This window comes from Xenopus laevis, chromosome 7L, assembly GCF_017654675.1.
Source record: "Xenopus laevis strain J_2021 chromosome 7L, Xenopus_laevis_v10.1, whole genome shotgun sequence".
NCBI classification, from domain to species: Eukaryota; Metazoa; Chordata; class Amphibia; order Anura; family Pipidae; genus Xenopus; species Xenopus laevis.
Window position 1 is genome coordinate 107,550,378 of NC_054383.1, and position 23,942 is coordinate 107,574,319.

Genomic DNA, 23,942 nt, shown 5'->3' on the forward strand with positions numbered 1-23,942 from the left:
GCAAATTTTTCCCCAGGAATGGATTTGCATCAAAATTCAGCATTTCGCCATTGGCGAATATTCTCACTGAACCATTAAAATATTTTGCCATGAAAATTTCTACCACAAAAAAAGTCGCCCATTGATCCCAATGTATTTTGTGCTAAAATAAATCCTGCAAAAATTTTACTTTAATGTATTCTGCACTGACAAAGTCATTGAGAAAAAATACCTTTTGACTTGATTCTGTTTTGGGAATTTTCACTGTTTAACTGCTTTCAGTACTGATTTGCTGGTGACAGCTGTAATTTGCAGTATTCTCCTTTGCAGTGTTCAGTGATATTGCATTTTAATCAAATCCCCAGAGTTACTACAGGAAGGGGGTACATAATCAGGACTTTCAGCATCATATTCATGGCTTTTTTTTAGATCTCGGCCCATTTTTCTCTTTGAGGTTCCTCTCAACCACACATGAGAAGAAGTAGAAATATTTATTACATAACTGAGCGAGCAGAACCTAATAGGTCCTCCTTTGTACATTGTCAACTAAATAATAAATAGCAGTGATCAGCACAACGTTTTACTGTTTCGGCAATCCCTTGACAGACACTTAGTAATTGAGTTTTGCAGATAAGAAAGGAAAACGGCTACAAATCTGGATTTGTTTTGACCCCTTTCGTCTGGAACATTTGTATGTCTTAAGGGAACTCCTGCAAATAGTTTCTTGTAAGAACTCCTTTCCTTTCCCTTTCACTGCTGCCTGGGAGTTTCTTACATACTGTAGCTCTCTGTCGGGTGTGGGTATAATGTTTGTAGTTTTATTTCAAGGATCTGATACTTACCCTGCTGTGCTTTGGCTTTTATCCCTGCCCTATGCAAACATGTTTAAATGATTGGCAGAGCAGCTCCACTCGGGTTCAATATACAAAACTCCTTTCATTCACTTTGTCAGCCCCAAACCACATTGCTCACATAAACATCTGGTGTGGGTCACAATAAGGAGCAAAAAGGATATTTTTTATGGTTAATATAATATTTTGCTTGTTCCATTAGGGAGCCATGGGAGTGTTTTTAAACATTGCCATCTGCTTAGGAAAACTATTTAAATTCCTAACAATAACAATTGCCCTGAAAAAAGGCAAAAAATTCAATATTGGTTTGTAATTATTACAATTAATTAAGTGTTTTTTGAGGTTTACTTAAATCCCTGGATGCATACCTTGACTCGAATGTAATTTCAACTGACTGATGAAAATTATTCTGACCCTAATAAATAAGAAATACTTATTATGCCTAAGCACAAGTCCTCTAAAAATACTCTTATTGGGTATCCCCAAAGATTTCCTTCTGTAAATGATCTAATTGTTACTGCACGTTAATGTTCATCTGTGCTGGAGCAATATGAATTTGTGAATATGTAAGTTTCCATTCTTGTGGAATTTACAGGGCCAAAAGAAAATATGAACAGTTGAATAAATCCTACAACCAAAGCCTTGTGTGTGTGTAGGGGTCAAGATTTTACACTGTGCCCATAATATTCTTTTTAAAATGTTAAATTCCTTTATTGCCCTTAATACAAAGGACTGGATTTAAAATGAATTTCAGAATATATAAATTGGTGCTTTCAAGGTATGATAATGTGTATCATGTATTTAAATTTTTCTTTTTGACAAATCATAGGTTACATGCCAACCTCATCTTAGAACGCAGATTAATTAAATCCAGTCACATGCTTCCCATATATAATTTTGAACAAATTGTTCTTTATTCAGATTGATCAACCAAGCCTTGGAATGCCTTCCCGGGACTACTATTTCAATAAAGGAAATTATCAGCGGGTAAGTGCTATTCTTTCCTAAAGGTGATTATTTATTTATTTCTAAAGAGTGTCCCACTTTGCATCCCACTTTGCTTCCAGACTACCAAAGCAGGTCTCGATGGGGATAAGTTGATGGTATGGAGTCACAGATATAGAAGATGAAAGGGAAATCCAAACAACTTGATAAAAAGGAAGAAAAAATAACAACAACAATATAAAAAATATAGTGCAGTATTTTTCACACATTTTTGTATCACCCAGTGATCAAAACAAACTGTTTGTTCAGTGTTCACTCTTTTCCTTAGCTAGAGAGTACTAGTTCCACAACACCATTCTTATAAGCGTGTATCACTTTAAAATCCACTCTCCTATAATTGTTCTCTTTCCCATGAGACAGACAGAAATCATTTCGTGCTCATTCAGTATGAGAACCTTTCCAAATGCGTCTCCTCTCCCCACTTTAGTAAAAGTTGTGGACTAGGGGATAAAAGTACATGCATATGCTCAGAATCACTTTAAAACTTTTAATAATAACACCAATTAAAATGCACTCGCAAACATTTAGTGATATATGCACCAAAATAAGAACTGTCTCTATTGTGCTTTTGGTAACCACATTTCCCGGCCACTCCTTTCAATATTGTCACCACTGCTTTTTGGCAACCTTCAGCTAGACAGTCACTGTATTGGGAAATCCAGCTTCCGACATCTTTTCTAATTTTCCCTCAATCTGCCAGAAGGTGCATACAATAGGTACATTGCCTAAAGGTCAACAGGGTCTTTACACTCAAAAAATGTACTATTACAATGTCCATTTTATTGATCCGTGATGCTCAGCTTGTCTTTGTTCCTCTATAGTCATCACTCAATCAAAATGTTTTTAAGCATGATATTAGAAATGGATTGGATGCAGATCAGTTTTAAATGAAACTTATGTAAGAGATATGTAAGATTTATGTAATCTTCAGATACATAACTACCATTATAGAAGGTCAACTGGTATCCATGATCTTAGCTGTTGTCTCCTTACCAGTGTCCTGTGGCCCACCAGAGACACCAATGACCCCTTCTCACAACAATTAGATGTAAATACAGGTATGGGACCTGTTATCCAGAAAGCTCGTAACCTGGGGGTTTTTGTATATAATGGATCTTTCCATAATTTGGATCTTCATTTATTAAAGGGGATGCAAAGGCAAAAAAATACAATTCCATTTTTACTTTCTTTAATGAAAAAGAAATCTATCTCCAATATACTTTAATTAAAAAATGTCTACCATTTTTATAAGAAACCTGACTGTATGCAGTAAAATTCTCCCTTCATTTACTTGCGCTGACTGCTGAGAATAGGAAACTTCAGGCGGTCCCTAACTGCTCTGCAGGGAAACTCATACTTTCAAACGACTAGGGGGAACCCACCCACCTTACTTCCCAGAACTCAAGCAACTTTGTTTGTTTCCCTGTAGAGCAGCCAGCGACCCTGTAGAGATTCGTATCCGCAGACCCAGTGCAGTCTGCATATTCTGATTATTTATCAGTCTTGCTGTATCAGCTTCTATAGCAGATATTATTTGACTTGTGCTGTTTTGATAATTTATGACGATCCCTAAGCTTAACCTCCCAACAGAAGCCCAGACCAGACTGAGCATGTGCATAGCCTTGGTCTTTTAAAGATTGTTAACAAAGTTACAAGATGACAGCCCCCTGCGGCCAACTTTGAAAACATAAATCATTTGTTTAATTAGGCTTCTGCCTCAGTAAGTTCATGTTTATATTTAGCATACAAAATACAGCATTTCTAGCATTTTTCTATTTTACTTTTTAGACTTTACTTTTTAGACTTTAGTTCCCCTTTAAGTGTACTAGAAAATCATTTGATAACATTTAATAAACCTAATAGGCTGGTTTTGTTTACGATAGGGATTAATTATATCTTAGTTTGGATCAAGTGCAATGTACTGTTTTATTATTACAGAGAAAAGGGAAATCATTTTTAATAATTCGGATTATTTGGAAAAAATGGAGTCTATGGGAGATGGTCTTTCCATAATTCGGAGCTTTCTGGATAATGGGTTTCCGCATAATGGATCCCATACATGTAGTGCTGTATGTTATAGATGTTATATTGTCCTATAGTGGAAATAAGAAAGCGCTGATAGGAATTGCCTATGGATGAGACCTGGGCCTAGATAGTTAATTCCATAGTTCCTTACTACTACCCTTAAATATAAGGGCAGGCAGGCAAATTTATATTTTATAAAGTCTGTTTGATCTTAGTGTTTAAGTGGGCTATTGAAGATCCTTCCATTCAATGTGGTGCTCAAGAGGTTAACAACTAAGACTAAAGCTATTTTAAGGTAGCATGTAACAAAGACTTGCTACTTAGAACAATTGGAACCAAAGAAAGCTTAGATTTCTTTTGTCTCTGGGTGGCCCCTGCTTCTTATTCCAACTTAACTTAACAATCTTATATTTAGCCTTTTATCCTTGTTAAGGATTTAATATTGTAATGCTGAAAAATGTTATGGAGTCTTGGAACCAGCTTGTCATAACTTATAACAAAAGCAGTGGTGTCCAACTAAAAGGAACGCCAACTGCCCGAAGTAGCCATGATGGACCTGTCATAACAGCTAAGCAATAAACGTGCTTGTAAAGCTCTCTGAAGGGATATGACTTGCTGGCCTTCTGTTTATGTCTGCTTATGTAAATTGGAAATGGTAACAGCAAATTATATTTATAGAGGCCGCCCAGCTTTTTTGCCTTTTTAGAAATAAGGGGAAGCAATGTTATTGTGTACCTCGGTTTTACTTTATAAATGCACTATACAACTAGATCACACAAGTGAAGTTTCTCTTACAAGCTTTCACAATTAAAAAATATTGCCCTTCAATAAACCGGGTTTTACCATCCACTATCTCAAAACAGAGAGCAGAACATTGTGAAAATGATCTAATGATTTAGTAAAAGGACAAATATAATTGTACTTAAAGGGATCCTGTCATCGGAAAACATGTTTTTTTTCAAAACACATCAGTTAAAAGTGCTACTCCAGCCGAATTCTGCACTCAAATCCATTTCTCAAAAGAGCAAACAGATTTTTTTATATTCAATTTTGAAATCTGACATGGGACTAGACATTTTGTCAATTTCCCAGCTGCCCCCAGTCATGTGACTTGCACCTGCACTTTAGGAGAGAAATGCTTTCTGGCAGGCTGCTGTTTTTCCTTCTCAATGTAACTGAATGTGTCTCAGTGGGACATGGGTTTTTACTATTGAGTGTTGTTCTTAGATCTACCAGGCAGCTGTTATCTTGTGTTAGGGAGCTGCTATCTGGTTACCTTCCCATTGTTCTTTTGTTGGGCTGCTGGGGGGAAAAAGGGAGGGGGTGATATCACTCTAACTTGCAGTACAGCAGTAAAGAGTGATTGAAGTTTATCAGAGCACAAGTCACATGACTGGGGGCAGCCGGGAAATTTACAATATGTCTAGCCCCATGGCAGATTTCAAAATTGAATATAAAAATCTGTTTGCTCTTTTGAGAAATGGATTTCAGTGCAGAATTCTGTTGGAGCAGCACTATTAAATTTTTTTTTTTTTCCCATGACAGTATCCCTTTAAAAAAAACTGTTCTTGTCCAGCATGGCACTTACTTTCTTTCCTTAAAGGGATGGCTCACTGTTTAAATGTTAGTATGTTATAGGGTGGCTAATTCTAAACAATATTTCAATTGGCCTTCATGTTTTCTTTTGCATAGGTTTTGAATGATTTACCTTCTTCTTTTGCAGCTTTCAAATGGGGGTCACTGACCCCATCTAAAAACAAATGCTCTGTAAGGCTACACATTTATTGATATTGCTAATTTTTATTACTCATCTTTATACTCAGTCCGTATTCCAGTCTCTTATTCAAATCAATGCATGTTTGCTAGGGTCATTTGGACCCTAGTAACCAGACTGCTGAAATTGCAAATTGCAGAGCTGCTGAATAAAAAGCTAAATAACCCAAAAGCCACAAATAATAAAAAATGAAAACCAACTGCAAATTGTCTCAGAATATCACTCTCTACATCACACTAAAAGTTACCGTATATACTCGAGTATAAACCGAGTTTTTCAGCATCCAAAATGTGCTGAAAAAGTCTACCTCGGCTTATACTCGGGTTAGCGGGCAGTAGCTGTGATTGCAGTCACTTTTAATCATTCCTATACCAACATTTCACTTGGGGAGAGACTGCAATATCACACAGCGCCCTCTGTTGGTTATATGAAAGAATAACAGTGCGCCCTCTGTTGGTTATATGAAAGAATAACAGTGACTGCGATATCACACAGCGCCATCTGTTGGTTATATGAAAGAATAACAGTGACTGCAATATCACATAGCACCCTCTGTTGGTTATATGAAAGAATAACAGTGCGCCCTCTGTTGGTTATATGAAAGAATAACAGTGACTGCAATATCACACAGCACCATCTGTTGGTTATATAAAAGAATAACAGTGCGCCCTCTGTTGGTTATATGAAAGAATAGCAGTGACTGCAATATCACACAGCGCCCTCTGTTGGTTATATGAAAGAATAACAGTGACTGCAATATCACACAGAGCCCTCTGTTGGTTATATGAAAGAATAACAGTGACTGTAATATCACACAGCGCCCTCTGTTGGTTATATGAAGGATTAACGGTGATGGCAATATCACACAGCACCCTCTGCACATGGTAGTGGGACAGTGGGACAATGCAAACTGTAATCCGTTTGGCAATTCTCTGTCACCATCAACTTTGCAAAGAAGTCCGGTTGATCGCTGGTGGGGTCGCTTTGGCGGAATGTGCGCAGCTGGGAGACAGGGCTGTGGTTGTGTCTAGGCTTATACTAGAGTCAATAAGTTTTCCCAGTTTTCCTAGGTAAAGTTAGGTACCTCGGCTTATACTCGGGTCGGCTTATACTCGAGTATATACAGTAGTTTAAACAACAGCTTTTAATAAAATGATTGGTTTGTTTATCTACCAACATCATCAGAGGCATCTGGCTACTGAGTGAACAGTAGCTCCTCCTAATATTTTGAAACGTTTAGAAATTATTCATTTAGCTTGGATGAATTAATATGGTGTTTTTCAAATTTTTTTTACATGATATTTATGCTTCAGCTTTTTCTCCCTCTGGTTCTTACTGTAAGTGGTAGGTTAGGGTTGCCACCTGATTTCGCCTGGACAGCCTGGTTTTTGGAAGGGCTGCCCGGGTGAAAAGTGTCTGTCCGGTTTTCTAAATTAGGGAATCCGGACAGGACATTGACGTGAATGACATGGCGATCAGCCAATCGCTGATCGCCATGTCATCAGCCCTGCCCTCAGGGTATCCTTCCCCCTTGTATGTCACCCACCCCGCCCCCAACATCATCCGGTCCACCTCCGATGTCACCCAACAGGCCCCCCTACATCACTGGCCTGCCCCCTGCCCGTTTTCCCCAAATAAAAAAGGTGGCAACCCTAAGGTAGGTATAGGCCGCCATTGCCTACAGGCCGCCATTGCCTACAGCAGTTCTTTGGGTGTTTGGGTCCTGCCCTGCAGGTAATAAATGCCCCTATTGGGCCCTGTGTTTTCATAGTGTGATATTCAGTGACATCAAACTGACCTGCTAAACACCCGTACTCAAGCACAATGTATTTAAAGCTGGGGAATTCATCTGGATTTTATTAAGAGAGGAGAGAATCAAACCAGCCATTTTTAAAAGTATAGCTTATTTCCATTGAGATGAAAGCATAATGAACAGCTAGGGTGCAGCATCAAGGAATACACTTAACTTTAACAAAAGGTGAAAAATTGCCCAATTAAAGGACAAATTGCCAGCATACTGTGCACTTACATGAGAAAGTCTTCAAAGATTTTAACTGCTTTAATTTGAATGCTTTTATTAGCTGCACTTCGACCTTCTTTTCCAACTCGTCGTTTTTCCAGTCGTGCTAAATTGACTTTCTGTCCTCCATGTGACTGAATCTGTAAGGATCACTGGCAGTTTTGTGATTGTGGTTCTGAGCTGGAAATGTGTTCTGTAATGTTTTATCACCTTAAAAGAACACAAATGACCTTTTCATTTCAGATGGCTGAAACTGCAAAACAGGAGAGCCGCTGAATAAAAAGCTAAATAGTTTAAAAACCACAAATAAGGAAAAATGAAAAACAATTGCAAAAATCTTTCTGCACATCATAATAAAAGTTCATTCAAGGGCAATGTCTGAAGGGCAGATAATTATTTGTGGTTTTTGAGTTATTTCACTATTTATTCAACAGAATTCCAGTGTGGTATTTCAGCAATCTGGTTGCTATGGTCCAGATTACCCTAGCAGCCATGCGTTGATTTGAATTAGAGACTGGAATATGAATAGGAGACGGCGTGAATATCAAGATGAGTAATAAAAAGTAGCAGTAACAATAAGTGTGTAGCTTTACAGAGCCATTGTTTTATAGATGGGGTCTCCCATTTAAAAGCTGGAAAGAATAAGAAGAAAAAGACAAATAACGAAAAAACCTAATAATGAAAAAAAATTAATAATGATGACCGATTGAAAAGTTGCTAAGAATTGGCTATTCTATAACATACTTAGGGGCCCATTTATTAGACCTTTATTTTTTTCTGGTCTATGTTTTTAAGGGTGAAACCTAGAATTTTTCGTGGAAAAAAACTTGAAGTTTTAGACATTTGTTTTACCCCATACTGCTAAAAACCCAAATCCGAAAATACACCAACTCAGACCTGTCGAGTTCATGTAGAAGTCAATGGCAGATGTCCCTAAAGTTGTTTGTTGAAATTGTGATCTGTGCTGGATAATCCAAAATATTTGGGGGTTTTCGGCTATAATCCAAAAAAGTTGAGTTTTCACAGTCCCAATCACACAATACAAATTGACGCTTGATTTTTTGTCGCTCTGATTTTATTGAGAAAAGTTATAGATAAATGAGTTAAAATAGTGGAAGGGAGTTTGGTCGGATTTGTTTTCATTTAAAAAAATGATTAATTAGAGTTTTAGTAAATCAACCCCTAAAAGTTAAGAGTAAAACTCTCCTCTAGTCAAGATGCCATTTGTCTAATTAGTTCATCTCAAAACAGGTAAGGTATTGCAGAAAATGTAGACTTGGCTGGAGGAGAGTTGAGTACTACAGCATAGTTTGAGCAGGACATACAGTCATATCTGCTGTGGGAGGGAGTAGCTAATTATGCTTTCATGCAATAACATTTAGGGGGTTATTTATTAAAGGCTGAATTCGAAAAGTTCAAGTATTTTAAAAAAAAAAATTTGATTTTTCGAGATTTATTATAACCCGAGGATGAAAAAAGTCTGAATCCGAAAATACTCCATCTCAGACCTGCGTAGGGTGTATATAAGTCGATGGTAGAGGTCCCTATCCTATTTGGAAGTTTCTGTGTTCAGTGTTGGAATGAGTATGAAAATCTACTTTTTTGGGCAAAAATCCGAAAAAAACAAGCGTTAGAAAAAATAGTACATTTTGAATTTAATTAATTCATTGATTAAATCATGCTTTTTTTAATATTAAGGTCCAATTGTGGATTCTAGTTTGGTCGGACTTTTTTTTTATTTAAATACTCTTAAAATACTCTTAAAACCCCAACACAGGTTTAAAATCAGCAAACGTTTGGCTGCTTAGGGCTACATTTGCTTTTATTATGCAAAATATTATATTTTTAGTGGATATCCCCCTTTTAACAGTTTTTCCATTTGTCATACATAAAGCCGCGGTGTCCATCTGGTATGCTTATATTGCTAACATGGCCTTTGTTTCCTTTCCAAATAAAGTAACAAACATTGGCTTTTTCATGGCAGGGATATCTAAAAAAATAAAATATAAGTTCTTGCCTAACGGAAGCTGCTGTCATTAATATAAATTACAGCAGATCTGAAATACAACCACATGACTTCTGAGGCTTCTGATGGAAGCCATGTGCATTGCACAAGTGTGGGTAGTTGGAGATGAAATATAGGCACCTAAAAGGTAAGACAGGCTTTCTTGCATTCTAAAGGAATTTTAACCGAGTCAGCAGATCTTAGGATTCTTAGCACTTTTTGCTAAACATAGAGATAATAAATAGGGGGATTTAGTTTTTGCTCCAATTTCTGTACAGAAATTATTGTACACAGCTTGATAAATAGGCTTCTTTTTTTACAAGGGAGCCTTTTACTCAGCACATATCTTGAGCAGAGGGTGTAGGCTTTGCAGGTGTTTTACCCTCCATAATACAGTATAGGACAGCAACAAATTGATTCAAAGATTGAAATTGAGAATTATCACACTATTTTACATTATTACTATACCTTCATTTATATGGGACCCAGATTATGGGGATGATTTACTAACATTCGGATTTTTATTTTATTCATGAATCCTATTTTGTCTCTAAAACTTTGTGGGGGCGGGGTTTATTTCTCTTAAAAAAATAGATTTATTAATTGTAAAAATAACTAACTGCTAAAATCTACAATACTAAACATCACCAAGTAATAGCAGTTGAGGTCCTATAGAAGTCAATGGGAGCTGAGCTGATCTTTTTGGTCCTTTTTTTTTAGCCATTCAGACATTTAATGGTTTTCAGATTCTTTTTCACTAATAATTATCTGGAAAACAGTTTTTTAGCACATCATTCAGTGTTTTTTTCCCGTACTTCAATATTTGGATCTTTAATAAACTTCATGGCATTCTTGGTTTAGAAAATGAGTTTAATCGTAGTGTCAAAAAGCTCTAATTCTACTAAAATATGACCTTTAATAATAATAATAATAATAATAATAATAATAATATTTTTTTTGTACAAGAAGCTTGATTTTGAAAAGCACATTAGTCTATGAGTGTATTATATCCTATGTTGATGCTTTCTTTATTCTTTATTTCAGTGGTGTAGTTACTTTTTTTTTTATCTGTATCAGTGACAACAAGAACCCAGTTGCTAAGAATAATATTCTAATAATCTCATTCTGATACAATGTTTATAACTTTATCTCTTCGTAAGGCACAGGCATGTGTCCCTGCACACACTATGATCTGCACAAATGAAAGAACCACATAGATGAGAAGGAATAAAACATGGTGATCTTTACGCCGGCTGAGCTCACTTGCTCCCGGTTTCCTGTTATTTACCTTAGCCGCTCATTTATATCTGACTTTGTTGGAGGTCAGGAACATCCCTGCTGTGAAGCTATTTGGCCATCAGGCAGATCATACAAATATGGTTCAGAGATCTAAAGGATCTATCACATCCTCGGGTCATTTTCACGACGGGATGTTAATCACAGAGTAAATGTTACAGTATTTTGAAATGGAAACCTGTGATGCAGTAATGCTACTAAATGCATAGCAACAGAAGTGAACTGAACAAATAGACCCCTATAAACTAACATTCTGCTACTTCTGTAATAAATGTTTATTACTGTCTCTGTATGTTTCGTGCACATAACAGATTGTAAGCTCTTAAGATGGCCATACATGTAGAGATCCATTCGTTTGGCGAGGTCTCGAATATGCCCACCTTGAGCTGAGCGATATCAGGCTGATATTGTTGTGGTTGTATCGAGCACTGCATCAACATACTGATGTGCTCCTAGATCTGACAAGTTTTTTTTTGTTTGTAATTTTTGGAAAACGTGGTACAGAATGAAAAGGCACATTCATATTTCAATGCTAACATTCCGTGCAAATATCCCACGTCCCAACATATTAAAAGCAAATATTCGCCAAATGGCTTATTTAGGGTTATCACAGATACTGCAAGGGAGGAGATTGAAAGACAAGAAAGGAGAGGTGCGGGGGAAGAAAGGGTGAAGAAAAAAAAAAACTCCAATCATAAAACAACACTGGGGGGGGTTGGGGGGGAGAAGATTCAAGTACATGGTTTATAGCTCTCTGTTTCTTTGAAAGTTAACCATCTCCACCAGATAGCCATGAAGTTTATGTTTTGGTCTTCCGTGCTCGCGGAGAGTTCCTCGAAGACATATAGCTCTTCTATTTTAGCAAACCATTCTTTGATTATTGGTATTTGCCTGGATTTCCAGTGTAGAGGAATAAGATACTTTGTTGCATTGAAGAGTAATGGTTCAATGGAATGATTAAATGCTTCCATTAAGGCATCTCCAACATAGGTCAGAGGTTTGCGGAAATTTGCGGGCAATTTTACAGGCGTCCTGTACCAATTGGTGAGAATTTTGTAATTTAGTTGTTGTAGCCGGCTGCATCTTGTGCTGTATAAGAGTTTTAATACGAGATTGTCAATCTGTTCCTCTGTCCATGATTGGATAAAATGTAAATTTGATAGGTCTGCCGTTTTTTGAAGGCATTTAAATATCAGGGGGGTCAATTAGTGTGTAGTATTTTTCAAAGGTTGTTAATGGATGGGCTAGTGTTGTTGTGCCTCCTAGGGCATAATAGTAATGTGCAATTTGTTAAAATTTTAGATGATCTAAGGCCATGAAGGGCTTGATGTTATGGAATTTTTGTTTGTTAATGAGTTTGCCTTTTTCTATAAAGTGTGTCAATTGCAGATTCCCATGTATCTGCCAGTGTTGAAAGTACCATGGCTCAAGGCTCACTGGGAAAGCCGGGTTGTTCAGGAGTGTTATAAGCGGGGATGGGTGTTTAGTAAGGAGGTATGTCGTTTTCAGTTTGTCCCATATTTTTAGAGTATATGTTATCGTGGGGTGGTCTTTATATAAGAGACTTCTGTGGATGTTGTCTATCCAGGGGAGATGTATTAGGTAAGTGCTAGTGTCCTGTTGCTCTATTTTGACCCATATTTTAGCTTCAATATGATGCGATCAGTTTATAATGCAATTAAGTATGGCTGCTTGATGATATTGAACTATGTTTGGAAGGCTCGTGCCTCCTTTTTGACGGGTCTGCATAGGATTTTCCAGCTTAGCCGCGCTTTTTCCCCCAACCATATAAATTTGGTGATCAAGGCGCAAATACTTTTGAAATATGAGTCTGATATAGGCATGGGTATTGCTTGAAAAATGTACAGTTGTCTTGGAATTATATTCATTTTTACTACATTGATTCTTCCAAACAATGAGATAGGGTTAGAGTCCCAGGTATGTAAGTCTCTTCTGAGCTTGTTTAGAAAGTTTTTTAGGTTTATATCTATCCAGTCTGTATAGTCTTTGGATATTTTAATCCCTAGGTATGTAAATGTGTGGGGTGTCCAGATATAGGGAAAGTATGTTTGGATTGTAGTTATTGTTTATGGGGGTATAGATATGTTTAAAGCCGTTGACTTGTTTTGGTTAACTTTAAAGTTGCTGAGTTTTCCATATTCTGTTAAGGCTAAATTCAATGCTGGTATTGTTTCAACGGGGTTTGTAATTGTAAACAATAAGTCGTCTGCATATGCCAGAATCTTATTGTGTTGTTCCGCTATCTGCAGGCCATGTATTCTTGGGTGGAGTCTTATTGTGTTTAGAAGTGGCTCTAATGCAAGAATAAAGAGAAATGGGGAAAGAGGACAGCCATGTTGTGTGCCATTTTTAATGTGAATGGGTTGGGATAGCGAGCCTTTAACTTTGATCCGGGCAATAGGACCTGAGTATAGTGACTGTATCCATAGCCGCATATTAGGGCCTATACCATAGTATCTTAAGCATTCCATCATATAGGTCCAATTGACACGGTCAAACGCCTTTTCCGCATCTGTTGACAGTAGTAGTAGTTTGGTTTGGTGTCTTTTAGCTATATGCAAGAGATCTATAAGTCTTGTGGTGTTATCTTGGGCCTCTCTCCCTGGTACAAACCCTACCTGTTCTGGGTCTATAAGATATTGTATACAGTTTTGGAGTCTAGTTGCTATTATTTTGGCAAGTAACTTTATATCGCTATTAATTAGTGAGATGGGTCGATAATTTCGGGGTTCCAGCGGGTTTTTGCCAGGTTTCTGTATTAGTGTGATATGAGCTTCCAGGGAGGGAGTGTTAAACTGTTTCTTGTTGGTAATGTCAGTCTGACAAGTTTTTTAACCCTGCCCAATCAACATCTGACCGACTTTTGGCCAGATATTAATCGGGGAAGCCAGTCGGAGGGCCCCATACAATGCCCAATAAGCTTCTGACTTAATCTGTCTGCATCTTATATCTGCTTGTGGACCTTTAGGAGTAGGATTTACTTTACATTTTCCAGTGTCACACAGTTACCAAGAGTGGTGTTTATTGTCTACTTTGGGTCAGTAATGCTTTGGGAAACACAGAAGGGCTGCTTTTTTCAAACCTACTTAACTGCGTTACATTTATCAGTGTATTGTATTATGCATATGCTTCACAGCATGCTATATTTTGGTTTTAATCTCCCCCAGATAAGGGAAGCATACCTACAATTCATGATCGCCATAGCCAGGATGGTGCGAGAAGACAAGAATTTAACAAGAGACGACAGCTTCGTTCAGGAAGAAATGACACGTGTAATGGATCTAGAAACGGATATTGCCAAGGTACATTTTCCATTTGCTGCTGGTACATTTTGAGGTCCTAGGAAATTGCTTTGGTTTTTTAGCATAATTTACCTGAAACATATTTGTATTGTAATCCATACTTGTAATTCATGGATATTACCAACACATATGGATTCATATGCAGGTATGGGACCTGTTATTCAGAATGCTCAGGACCTGGGGTTTTCCGGATAATGGATCTTTCCATATTATGGATTATCATACTTTAAAGAGATACTGACACCAGAAAACAACCATTTTTTATATCCATCATAACATTATCTTTGAATGCTATTTATAATTTTGCCATAAAAGTATTTTCCTGATGCTTTTACATTACCTTTCTTACTACCCTGTTCCTGTATGAGGGGGCTGCCATATTTGTGCAGCAGTAGTCTGTTAGCATTAGAAACTCTAACTGACAGGCTGAGATGGGACAGTCAGCTTGGCAAAACAGTCAGGTATAGAAAGTTCAACTAACAATTACTTACAAAAACAAACCTCTCAGCAAAAAATTATCAACATGACCTATAGGTAACTTTTAATATAGATTAATATTTTGTAAATACATTTTTTATTGTCAGTATCACTTTAAGTCTACTAGAAAGTCATGTAAACATTAAATAAACCCAATAGGCTGATTTTGCTTCCAATAAGGATTAATTATATCTTAATTTGGATCAAGTACGAGGTACTGTTTTATTATTACAGAGAAAAGGGAAATCATTTGTTTTAAAATTTGGATTATTTGGATAAAATGGATTGTATGGGAGATGGCCTTTCCATAATTCCAAGCTTTCTGGAAAATGGGTTTCCAGGAAATGCCTCTCATACCTGTATAAGAATCAGTAATATATTTTTTTTTAAACCCACTATTTTGTTGTAGCTGTAAGTAACAAAACTTTTTCATTGTGTTGATAAGGTGGGAAAGAGAACAAGATTCTTCAGTCTTGACTTCTATTAAATGTTCATTACCTAGGTGAATTTAAATTGATTAATAATAAAACATTGTTGGTAAGGTTTCCGTGATAGTCTCAATTGGTGGTGACGCAGAAAGACTAGCGCTTGTTTATCCATTTATCTGAATAAATCCGTAGTTTATCTTGCAAGGTACATGATTCAGGGTGGACTAGAAAGGAAAGATACTATATATGCAGCTGGGGGGCAGAGGGAGTAAGGGTTTTATCATCAGTGTAAGAAGGTGAAAGCTTACTGATTGGACAAGTTGTGAAATTTCATTCAAGAGGCAATTAATTTAAAGTCAAGTGTCAAGAGTGAGTTTATTGTCATTTCATACAGTACACAGTGAAACGAAACAACGTTCCTCTAGGACCATGGTGCTACACAGAACAACGTAGATGTACCGGACAACAGACAAAAAAGATTGGTTAAAGATTGGTTGGTTGGTTTAAATTTTACAGGACTGATCCCACCACGGCAAAGACTGAACTTGATAGATGTGCTCTATTTATGTGTATTTAGAATAAACGTTTCACAAGAAAAGGTTTTGCTATTGCCTCTATGTAACAGGGATCACACTTTTCTGATATTATTATTTCTGCTTTAAGGCAACAGCTCCCTCAGAAGAAAGAAACGATGTGACCTTGTTGTACAACAAAATGACCCTCCTGGAATTCCAGCAGAAGTTTGCAATAGATGTAAATATGCTGTTAAATTGCAAGCAAATACTGCATTTAATGATGGTTACATCAGTAATATTGCCATTGCCCAAACTAAGCGGCTGAATGATGACAGTATGTAAAATGTTTGTTTTTCCGAATTGTACTTTTTAGCACAAATGAACAAACTTTTCATATGGTTAGTTAATCCACGATTTTCTTTGTAATTTATCAAGTGTAAAATGCCATAAAATCTACAAATACAAAAGTATGACAAGGGAAAGCTATCATGGTCATGTAGAAGTAGACATTCCCTTTCAGCTTTACATTCGTGTTTTTTTCATTGCTTTACAAATTTTTCATTCCTTCACGAAAAGTTTGGGGTTCACAAACAGCTATTTTCATTTGTATCTTTTTTATTCGGATCTTTTAATAATTTTCATAGCATTTGTGATTTTATAATTCACTAAAATTGAACCTTTATTAAATGGGCCTCCCTGTGTTAATGGAGAACTAAACCATCCTCTTAAAGAGTCCCCATCGCCTAGCCCCCCCTTTGGCCCACTCCCCGCTTTCTCCCCGCATAGTCCTCTAAAAAGTGTCTCAGAAAGTGGCACCGACCTCTCCATGCAGCGGAGCTCACGGGCGTTGTTTTCAGTATCTCAGGATATGTTCTCTAAAGAACCGCCGACACTAAGCTTCTTTGCACATGTGCTAGAAAGCTTTGTAGATAGCCAAAGGGAAGAAAAGGATACGAAGTTATCAGAAATTGTGTCCGTAAATTTCGCTACTCTGCATGGAAAGGTCTGTGCAACTTGCTGTGACACTTTTTAAAGTAGTGGACTATGCAGGGAGAAAGCAGGGAGTTGGGGGGGGGTATTAGATTAAGACTCTCTTGAGGGGTTTACTTCTCCTTTAATTTGATATCAAACATATAGCATAGGAAGGCTCCATGCTGGGGAGACAGAAAATCATGTACTTCTATGGTCCCTGCCTGCCAGCAACCTGATAGGAATAATAGCTGATTATTAAGTCATCTGGCCAATTGATGAAGTTTTTTTTTTAATTATAAAGTGAATTATTTTCACTGACATGGTACAGTATTTGAAGCAGAATTATGATTAAGGTGCAATATGTCCAATACAAATAATTACCCACAATCAGTTTATAATCATGTAAATGTTACTGGCTTCCTCATTGCTCTTAGAGCTTCGATGCCTTGTATGTGCTTAAGTACAGCATAAAAACCGTGTCCTGTAATCCATATTTGCAAACACATTTTATCAGTGCATGCACAGGAACTTGAGCCCCCCAAAAAACTATGGGCACTATCTGCTGAAACACATACAAAACATGAGCATACTTTATCCCATGATGTATATTAGTAAAAACATTTATGTTCGCTATTTCTTCATTTTGACGAATTACAATTAAATTGATAACATATCATTAGCATTATAAAGTATTCATTGTGACAATTGTACTGTTCCTCATTAGGATTTTAACTGGACCAGCTTCATACAAGAAGTCATGTCCTCTGTGAATATCCAGCTTCAAGCCGAAGAAGAAGTTGTGGTATATGGGGTACCTTATCTACATCAACTCAAAAATGTTCTTTCCAACTATTCTGCAAGGTAAACTGATCAAACGTTCAAGGTTTTAATATATATATATAATTTTTATAGATGGACCCGCACTCCAGATACTTGTGTCACAAAAGATTTTATTAAATCATCACTCGTGCATGCAACGTTTCGGCCCACATATATATATCTCTATATATATATAATATATACTGTATATATAATACACAAGAGCCATGAATATCCTGTAAATTATATCCTTATAAATGGTGCTTAGTGATGTCATCAGTTATAATCAGAGTTTAGTGATATCATTTCTGCCACGTGTCTCACTGAAACGTGTGTATTATAATAAATTACCCTCTGTTGCAAAATATAAGGATATTTGAAGTCACCTTGGAGTTCCATGACCTGTATAAAAACACTCTGCCTTTGACCTTGTGCTTTTATATGGTCATGGAATTCCTCTGTAACTTATAATATCCTTATATTTTAAAAGAGGGGGTACTTTATTCCCACTGCATTTGCACCCAGACATGCCTGTGTGTGCACGTTTTTTAAAATCGGACACAAGTTTCAGTGAAAATTGTTGGAGCCTAGATCCTGTTGTTTCTGGCATATTAGAGTGTGGTTCTTTTAGTGTAAAAAAAAACAATATGGCAGGAAAAACAACACTTAGGAGCCCATTTACCCATCGAAATTAAAAAAATTTCCATGAATCTCCAAACATTTGTGGTTGGACCATTTTAAATCGATTTGGACTTTTTCGTATTTTTTTTCTGCTAGGAATTGTCGGAAAAACTCTTTAGAAAATTTTAGAGATTTTCAAGGTATTCATATTTTTAGTGTAGAGTTCATAGTAAGTCACTTAAGGGTGTAAATGACTCTTTACATGTGTCTGTGAGCATGACTTGTGAGCAGATTATATTACATGTTTCTGCATGTGAATGGGTGTGTGCAGATTACAGGTCACACTTTTATATATAGGAACAAATTGTGGTTTATGGATATATGATTTCATGACCAATTTTATACTAAGGACAGCTGTGTTTTACTTCATTAAAATACGAATGTGTGAGATTTATAGATAAAAGCAATTGTATATTTAGCGCCAACACAACTCAGCTGTCAAAATATTGATCTAAACAATGCGCGGTTGTTTTAACAACATGTTCTGTTCATATTTTAGCACTTTACAGAATTACCTTGTCTGGAGAATGGTAATTGACAGAGTCAGTAGCCTCAGCAGAAGATACAAAGATGCTCGAGCCAGCTACAGAAAGGTAGCTTTATTCTCTTAAAGAAAAATTACAATTTAATAGAATAATTATGTTTGAATGTAATAAAAGTCCCACATAGCAAAACAATTAGCAAAAATTAGAATAAAAAGTCTAATTTCCTAATGTAATACTCTTCCTTAAACTGTTATTACTTTGCGAATTTTAATGGCGCATTGCCCACTTTTAAGAAGTGCTTGAAGGTGTCGTAATCTTTTGGAGCAAACATAACTTTTTCAGTAAGAAGTTTTATCACATTCACTGCGCACTTGCGCCAACTATAAAATTCACAAACCTTCTTCCACTGTCAGAAGTGGTCGCTAAACAGTTTCCGGGTTCGCACAGGCTATATAAAATTCGCACAAAGGCAAATTTGTTATTGCGAATATTTCTCCGTTGCCGACTTTTATTACATTCCCCCATTAATGCCTTCTGCCTTCCTGCTTCCTCCTCCTTTCATTTCCAGGTGAGCGTGCAGGATGCTAGATAACAGGTCCAATACCTGTATATACACAAAGTAGTTTATCCAGACAAATAAATGATTTCCACTATAGATGCAGTTGGACAATGTGGGTTTATTTTCACTGGAAAATAAGTGCCTTTATCAACATGTTATACAATGGCAGAAGTAACTGTCAGCATATGTAACATGTATGTAATGCACCAGAAAAAGGCAAAAATATCAGACTTTCATGATTGCATTTATTAACATATAAGTAATATACAGTATATTTAGGTAGTGATTTATGTTTTAAATTAAAAGTAGCAGCAGCTTTCTCTTCAAGTAAAGATACATACGTTGGTGAAATAGAAAGGAAGAACATGGTCAGGCAACCGGTCTGCATAGATTTTAATACCAGGTGAAATGTTTGCTCCAGGTCTAGTAACAAGTAAAATAATAAAAGCAAAAAGTGGTTGCCATGGGTTACTGTTCTCTATTTGATATATTTAACTGTAAATTTGCAGCTAAACAAGATCATATATGTTTGTATAATTATTAGCAAATCAACTGTAGAAACAACATAACTTCCCCATACACGCTCTCAGTTGCATTACATTAGAACTTTGTATATATTGGAACTTTATATCTAAATTGAACTTATTAGAAAATTAGTAAATATTAGTTAGTAGAATTAGTAGAAAACACTGGAGTAAAACACTGTCATAACCTTCCATGTGATTAATAGTATCCAGTGAAGACATATGACCATTCTATACCCACAGAGTGGTATCTGTGACCATGAAGAAAACATTCCAAGGAGGGAAAATAAGTGTATCTGTATTAATAAGTTATATCTGTATTATATTGGAAAGTGATGCTGTTAATGTCGGGGCCACTTTCCCTATGAAACACTTGGATCCCCCACAAAAGGTTCTTAATCTTAATTTGCACATATATACATTTGATTACAACCATTTCATCGGCAGCTAGGTGACAGGAAATACTCACTGGATCCTCTAGATCAGGGATCCCCAATCTTTTTTTACCCATGAGCAACATTTAAATGTAAAAAGACTTGGGGAGCAACTCAAGCATGAAAAAAGTTCCTGGGGGGTTGTGATTGGCTATTTATATGTGGGCTGGAAGCAGTAAACCCAGTTTTGATGTAATCAAACGTTGTCTCCAAGCCTGGAATTCAAAAATAAGCACCTGCTTTGAAGCCAAGAGGAGCAGCATTCAACGTGTTGGTGAGCAACATGATCCCACTGTTGGGGATCACTGCTCTAGATAGCAAACTTTACTAAAGAATACTGCTTTGCTTTGCAGGCACTCTATGGAACAACATTGGAAGAAGCTCGCTGGAGAGAATGCGTAAGCTATGTCAACAGTAACATGGAGAATGCTGTGGGGGCCATGTATGTCAAGGAAACATTTGCTGGTGAGAGCAAGAGGATGGTATGTAACCTTTCCATTAGTATACTATCCATTTATGCAGCACTATCATTACTACATGGAGGGGCTAATAATAGTCAGAATGCAATATATGAATAAAAGAGCATTAAACACCATAGTTATTTTTGTGAATGTTTATTGAAAGCTGATTTTCCCATTCTTTGAAACGGTTTGGAACTTATCAATATCCCTGTCTTTCCTGGAGTAACTGGGGGGCTTGGAACAGTGAGTGCAAGTGGGTTTGCTGGAATTACTCAGTGTGTCTTGTCACATGTATGTGGTGTTGGACTAGTAGTTCCATGCAGTTTTTACATGTATTTACATTTTCATCTTGGAATCTGAACTGCAGACTCTAAGGAGGGAACTTGCAGCACTGAGGGCAGCGGCAAACTTGGGGGAGGAAAGGAGGCTCGCACAGCAACCACTGGCAGGGGCTAGTGGAGTGGGGGGAGGAGAAGGGACAGTGGAGGCTAATGAGGGAGGAAGGTTTGTGACAGCCAGGAGTGGAAGTAGGGGACAGAAGGGTAGGGGGGCTGGTCCACAGCTTGTACAAAACAGCAAATTCACCATTTTGGCTGAAGATGCTGTGGAGGAAAGCTCTGAACTGGCATGTATGGAGCAGGCTGACTCTCAGAGCACCCTGGGAGGCAGTGGCTCTAATATGGGTGGTGGGGGGGGAGTGCAAGGAAGGAAAAGCAGGTTCTAGTTATAGGGGATTCAATTATTAGAAAGGTGGATAGGGTAATCTGCCATAAGGACCCTTCATGCCGAACAGTCTGCTGCTTGCCTGGTGCTAGGGTTCGGCATGTGGTGGAACGAGTGGACAGATTATTGGGAGGGGCTGGGGAAGACCCAGCAGTCTTGGTACACATAGGACTTGCAAGGTAATTTTCCGCCTAAATATTTGGAAGGGATTTTTTTACAGTGAGAGCTGTGAAGATGTGGAATTCTCTCCCTGAATCAGTTGTACAGACTGATACATTAGATAGCTTTAAGAAGGGGTTGGATGGCTTTTTGGCAAGTGAGGGAATACAGGGTTATGGGAAATAGCTCATAGTACAAGTTGATCCAGGGACTAGTCCGATTACCATTTTGGAGTCAGGAAGGAAATTTTTCCCCCTCTGAGGCAAATTTGAGAGGCTTCAGATGGGATTTTTTGCCTTCCTCAGGATCAACTGGCAGTTTAAAAAAAGTAAAAAGGTTGAACTTGATGGACGTGTGTCTTTTTTCTTGAACTGGAAAAAGTATGACAGCAATTTCTATAGAATGTATTAATTGTTGCAACCTGATACACAACCCGGCCTTGTGTTTTTCTATGAGCTGAAGTCCACATAAGCCAGACAAGATTAAAGGCATTTTAACCTGAATATATTAATTAGATAAAGTACAGAAAAATAGAAACGAGAATGCGAAAAACAAGATTTTATTTAAATTCTGATGTAAATGTCAAATGTTAATTAGATTTGTGTTGAGATATATGGAACTTTTTTTAATAGCACAAGGTAATAGATTTTATTCTGCCACTTTCAGTGGAATGCATTTTAGCTGTCTGTGGGATTAGTGGTCTTTTTGTAAATCAGTAATAACTGTTAAGCAGGCTGAGGATATAAGAAAAACTTAAGGGCACACATGGCGCTTTATCCCTGCAAGAAATTGCCTCAAAGCACCCAAAATACTTTTTCATACCAAGTCTAATGCTATTTTGGACCTGTACCTCTGTGGTATAGAGGTCAGTGCCTTTTCTTACGCATTTTAGATCTGGTAAACTGCCACTCCCATAGACCATGGTTTATATGCTACTATTTCTGTCAGATGGACCCTTATTGAAAGTATGGAGGAAGGGTTATCAACATTGACATCACTAATATTGATCTTTCAATAACTTGGGCACCAGTGGTACTTTAACAGCTAACTGTTCATTTGCTGGATCTCAGTTCAAATACCATCACTTCCCAGATATTTCAGGTAGTCTGGACTCCAGCAAGTGGGGAGAGAGACCAAACACATTGTGACTCCAACTTTTAAAGATTAGGGTTACTTGACACTCCAATCCAATCAGGATCTCGTAGGGAAACATCTTATATGGAAAGGCAAATAGTTCTCCCTTCCCAACTGTGAACAGGCTCAGATAATAATTTACTTCTGTGCCATTCCCCCACTGCAGTAATTAGAAGAACAGGGGAACGAGTGACCCCCGGTGCATGATCACCCTTGGGTGATTGGATTTATTGAATAGTGATTCTGCTGCTTTCTTAATTGCTATTGATTACTTGTTTTTTGCCCATAAACATTTTGTTTGTACAATATTCATTTTGGTCTCTACATGTTGTGGTTTTGTAATTCTGGTGTTTTATACTTGTACCTATGTACCTACTATGCATTTGCTAGAATGTTTTTTATAGGGTCAACTTCTGATTAGGGGCTTTCAAGACAAATACAATGCAGGCATTTTATTGTGTTTGCAGTAGTCACGAAAAAGAAGCACATTTTTTTTTGTTCTCTTTTAAAGTTGCATAAAACTATACATATTGGGCATCAAACTATTCAGAAGACTGGCCATTCAAGTTTATAATATTTTATTGTAGCCCAGAACAAGCAGAGGATAGGATGCTATAAAATGAAATTAGTTCCTATACAGAACATTTTATTTAAAAATATGTGTACATTTTATTTTAAAAAATATTTAAAAATATGTTAATTTTAGAAAAAGAAAGTGTGGTGGTTGGAGTAAATAGACATATTTACCCATTGTAAAAACTTTCTAGAATTTTGTGGTTTTCAGGCTTCATTTTCGGGACCTTTTTGGCAATAAAATATGTTTGTTTCTGTTGTGGAAAGTTATAATAAAAAAACATATATTACCGTAGCTGTATTTTATGTATTGATAGTTATATATCTTGCTATATAAGGGAAAATTATGATAAATGTTCAGGCAATTCACAATAAGACTGTCCTGTAAAAATACAAAGTAAATTGCCCCCCAGAAAATGCTTCTACATAAGCACAAAAAGTCTGGCATTTAACATGAATGCATTTGGAAAATCATCTGGTACACATAGGGTCAAATTAATTAACTGCAACTAAAAATAACATCAAATCTGTTATGTGTTGCCTTCGTTTTATTGTTTGTGCCTGTTGGACTTTCTCAGATCAGCGACCTCATAAATAAAGTCCGTGAAGCATTTATTGAGACCTTGGATGAATTACAGTGGATGGATGAAACATCTAAAGATAAAGCACGTGAGAAGGCGAGTACAACAAACAATCTGTTCCTAGTGTGGGCGGTTTCTG

The 23,942-nt window shown here is 37.0% G+C and overlaps 1 protein-coding gene across 4 annotated transcripts in view; it reads left to right on the plus strand.

Moving 5' to 3' along the window:
- Window positions 1–23,942, plus strand: part of mmel1.L (membrane metallo-endopeptidase-like 1 L homeolog) — a 100,524-nt gene that overhangs the window by 47,450 nt on the left and 29,132 nt on the right. For all 4 annotated transcript variants that reach the window (XM_041569453.1, XM_041569452.1, XM_018226166.2 and 1 more), the window contains 7 exons: window positions 1,752–1,817; window positions 14,144–14,278; window positions 15,847–15,936; window positions 17,395–17,531; window positions 18,670–18,763; window positions 20,526–20,654; window positions 23,801–23,899. In XM_041569453.1, coding sequence (XP_041425387.1) covers window positions 1,752–1,817; window positions 14,144–14,278; window positions 15,847–15,936; window positions 17,395–17,531; window positions 18,670–18,763; window positions 20,526–20,654; window positions 23,801–23,899 — 750 coding nt within the window. The remainder of the gene's footprint in view (window positions 1–1,751; window positions 1,818–14,143; window positions 14,279–15,846; window positions 15,937–17,394; window positions 17,532–18,669; window positions 18,764–20,525; window positions 20,655–23,800; window positions 23,900–23,942) is intronic.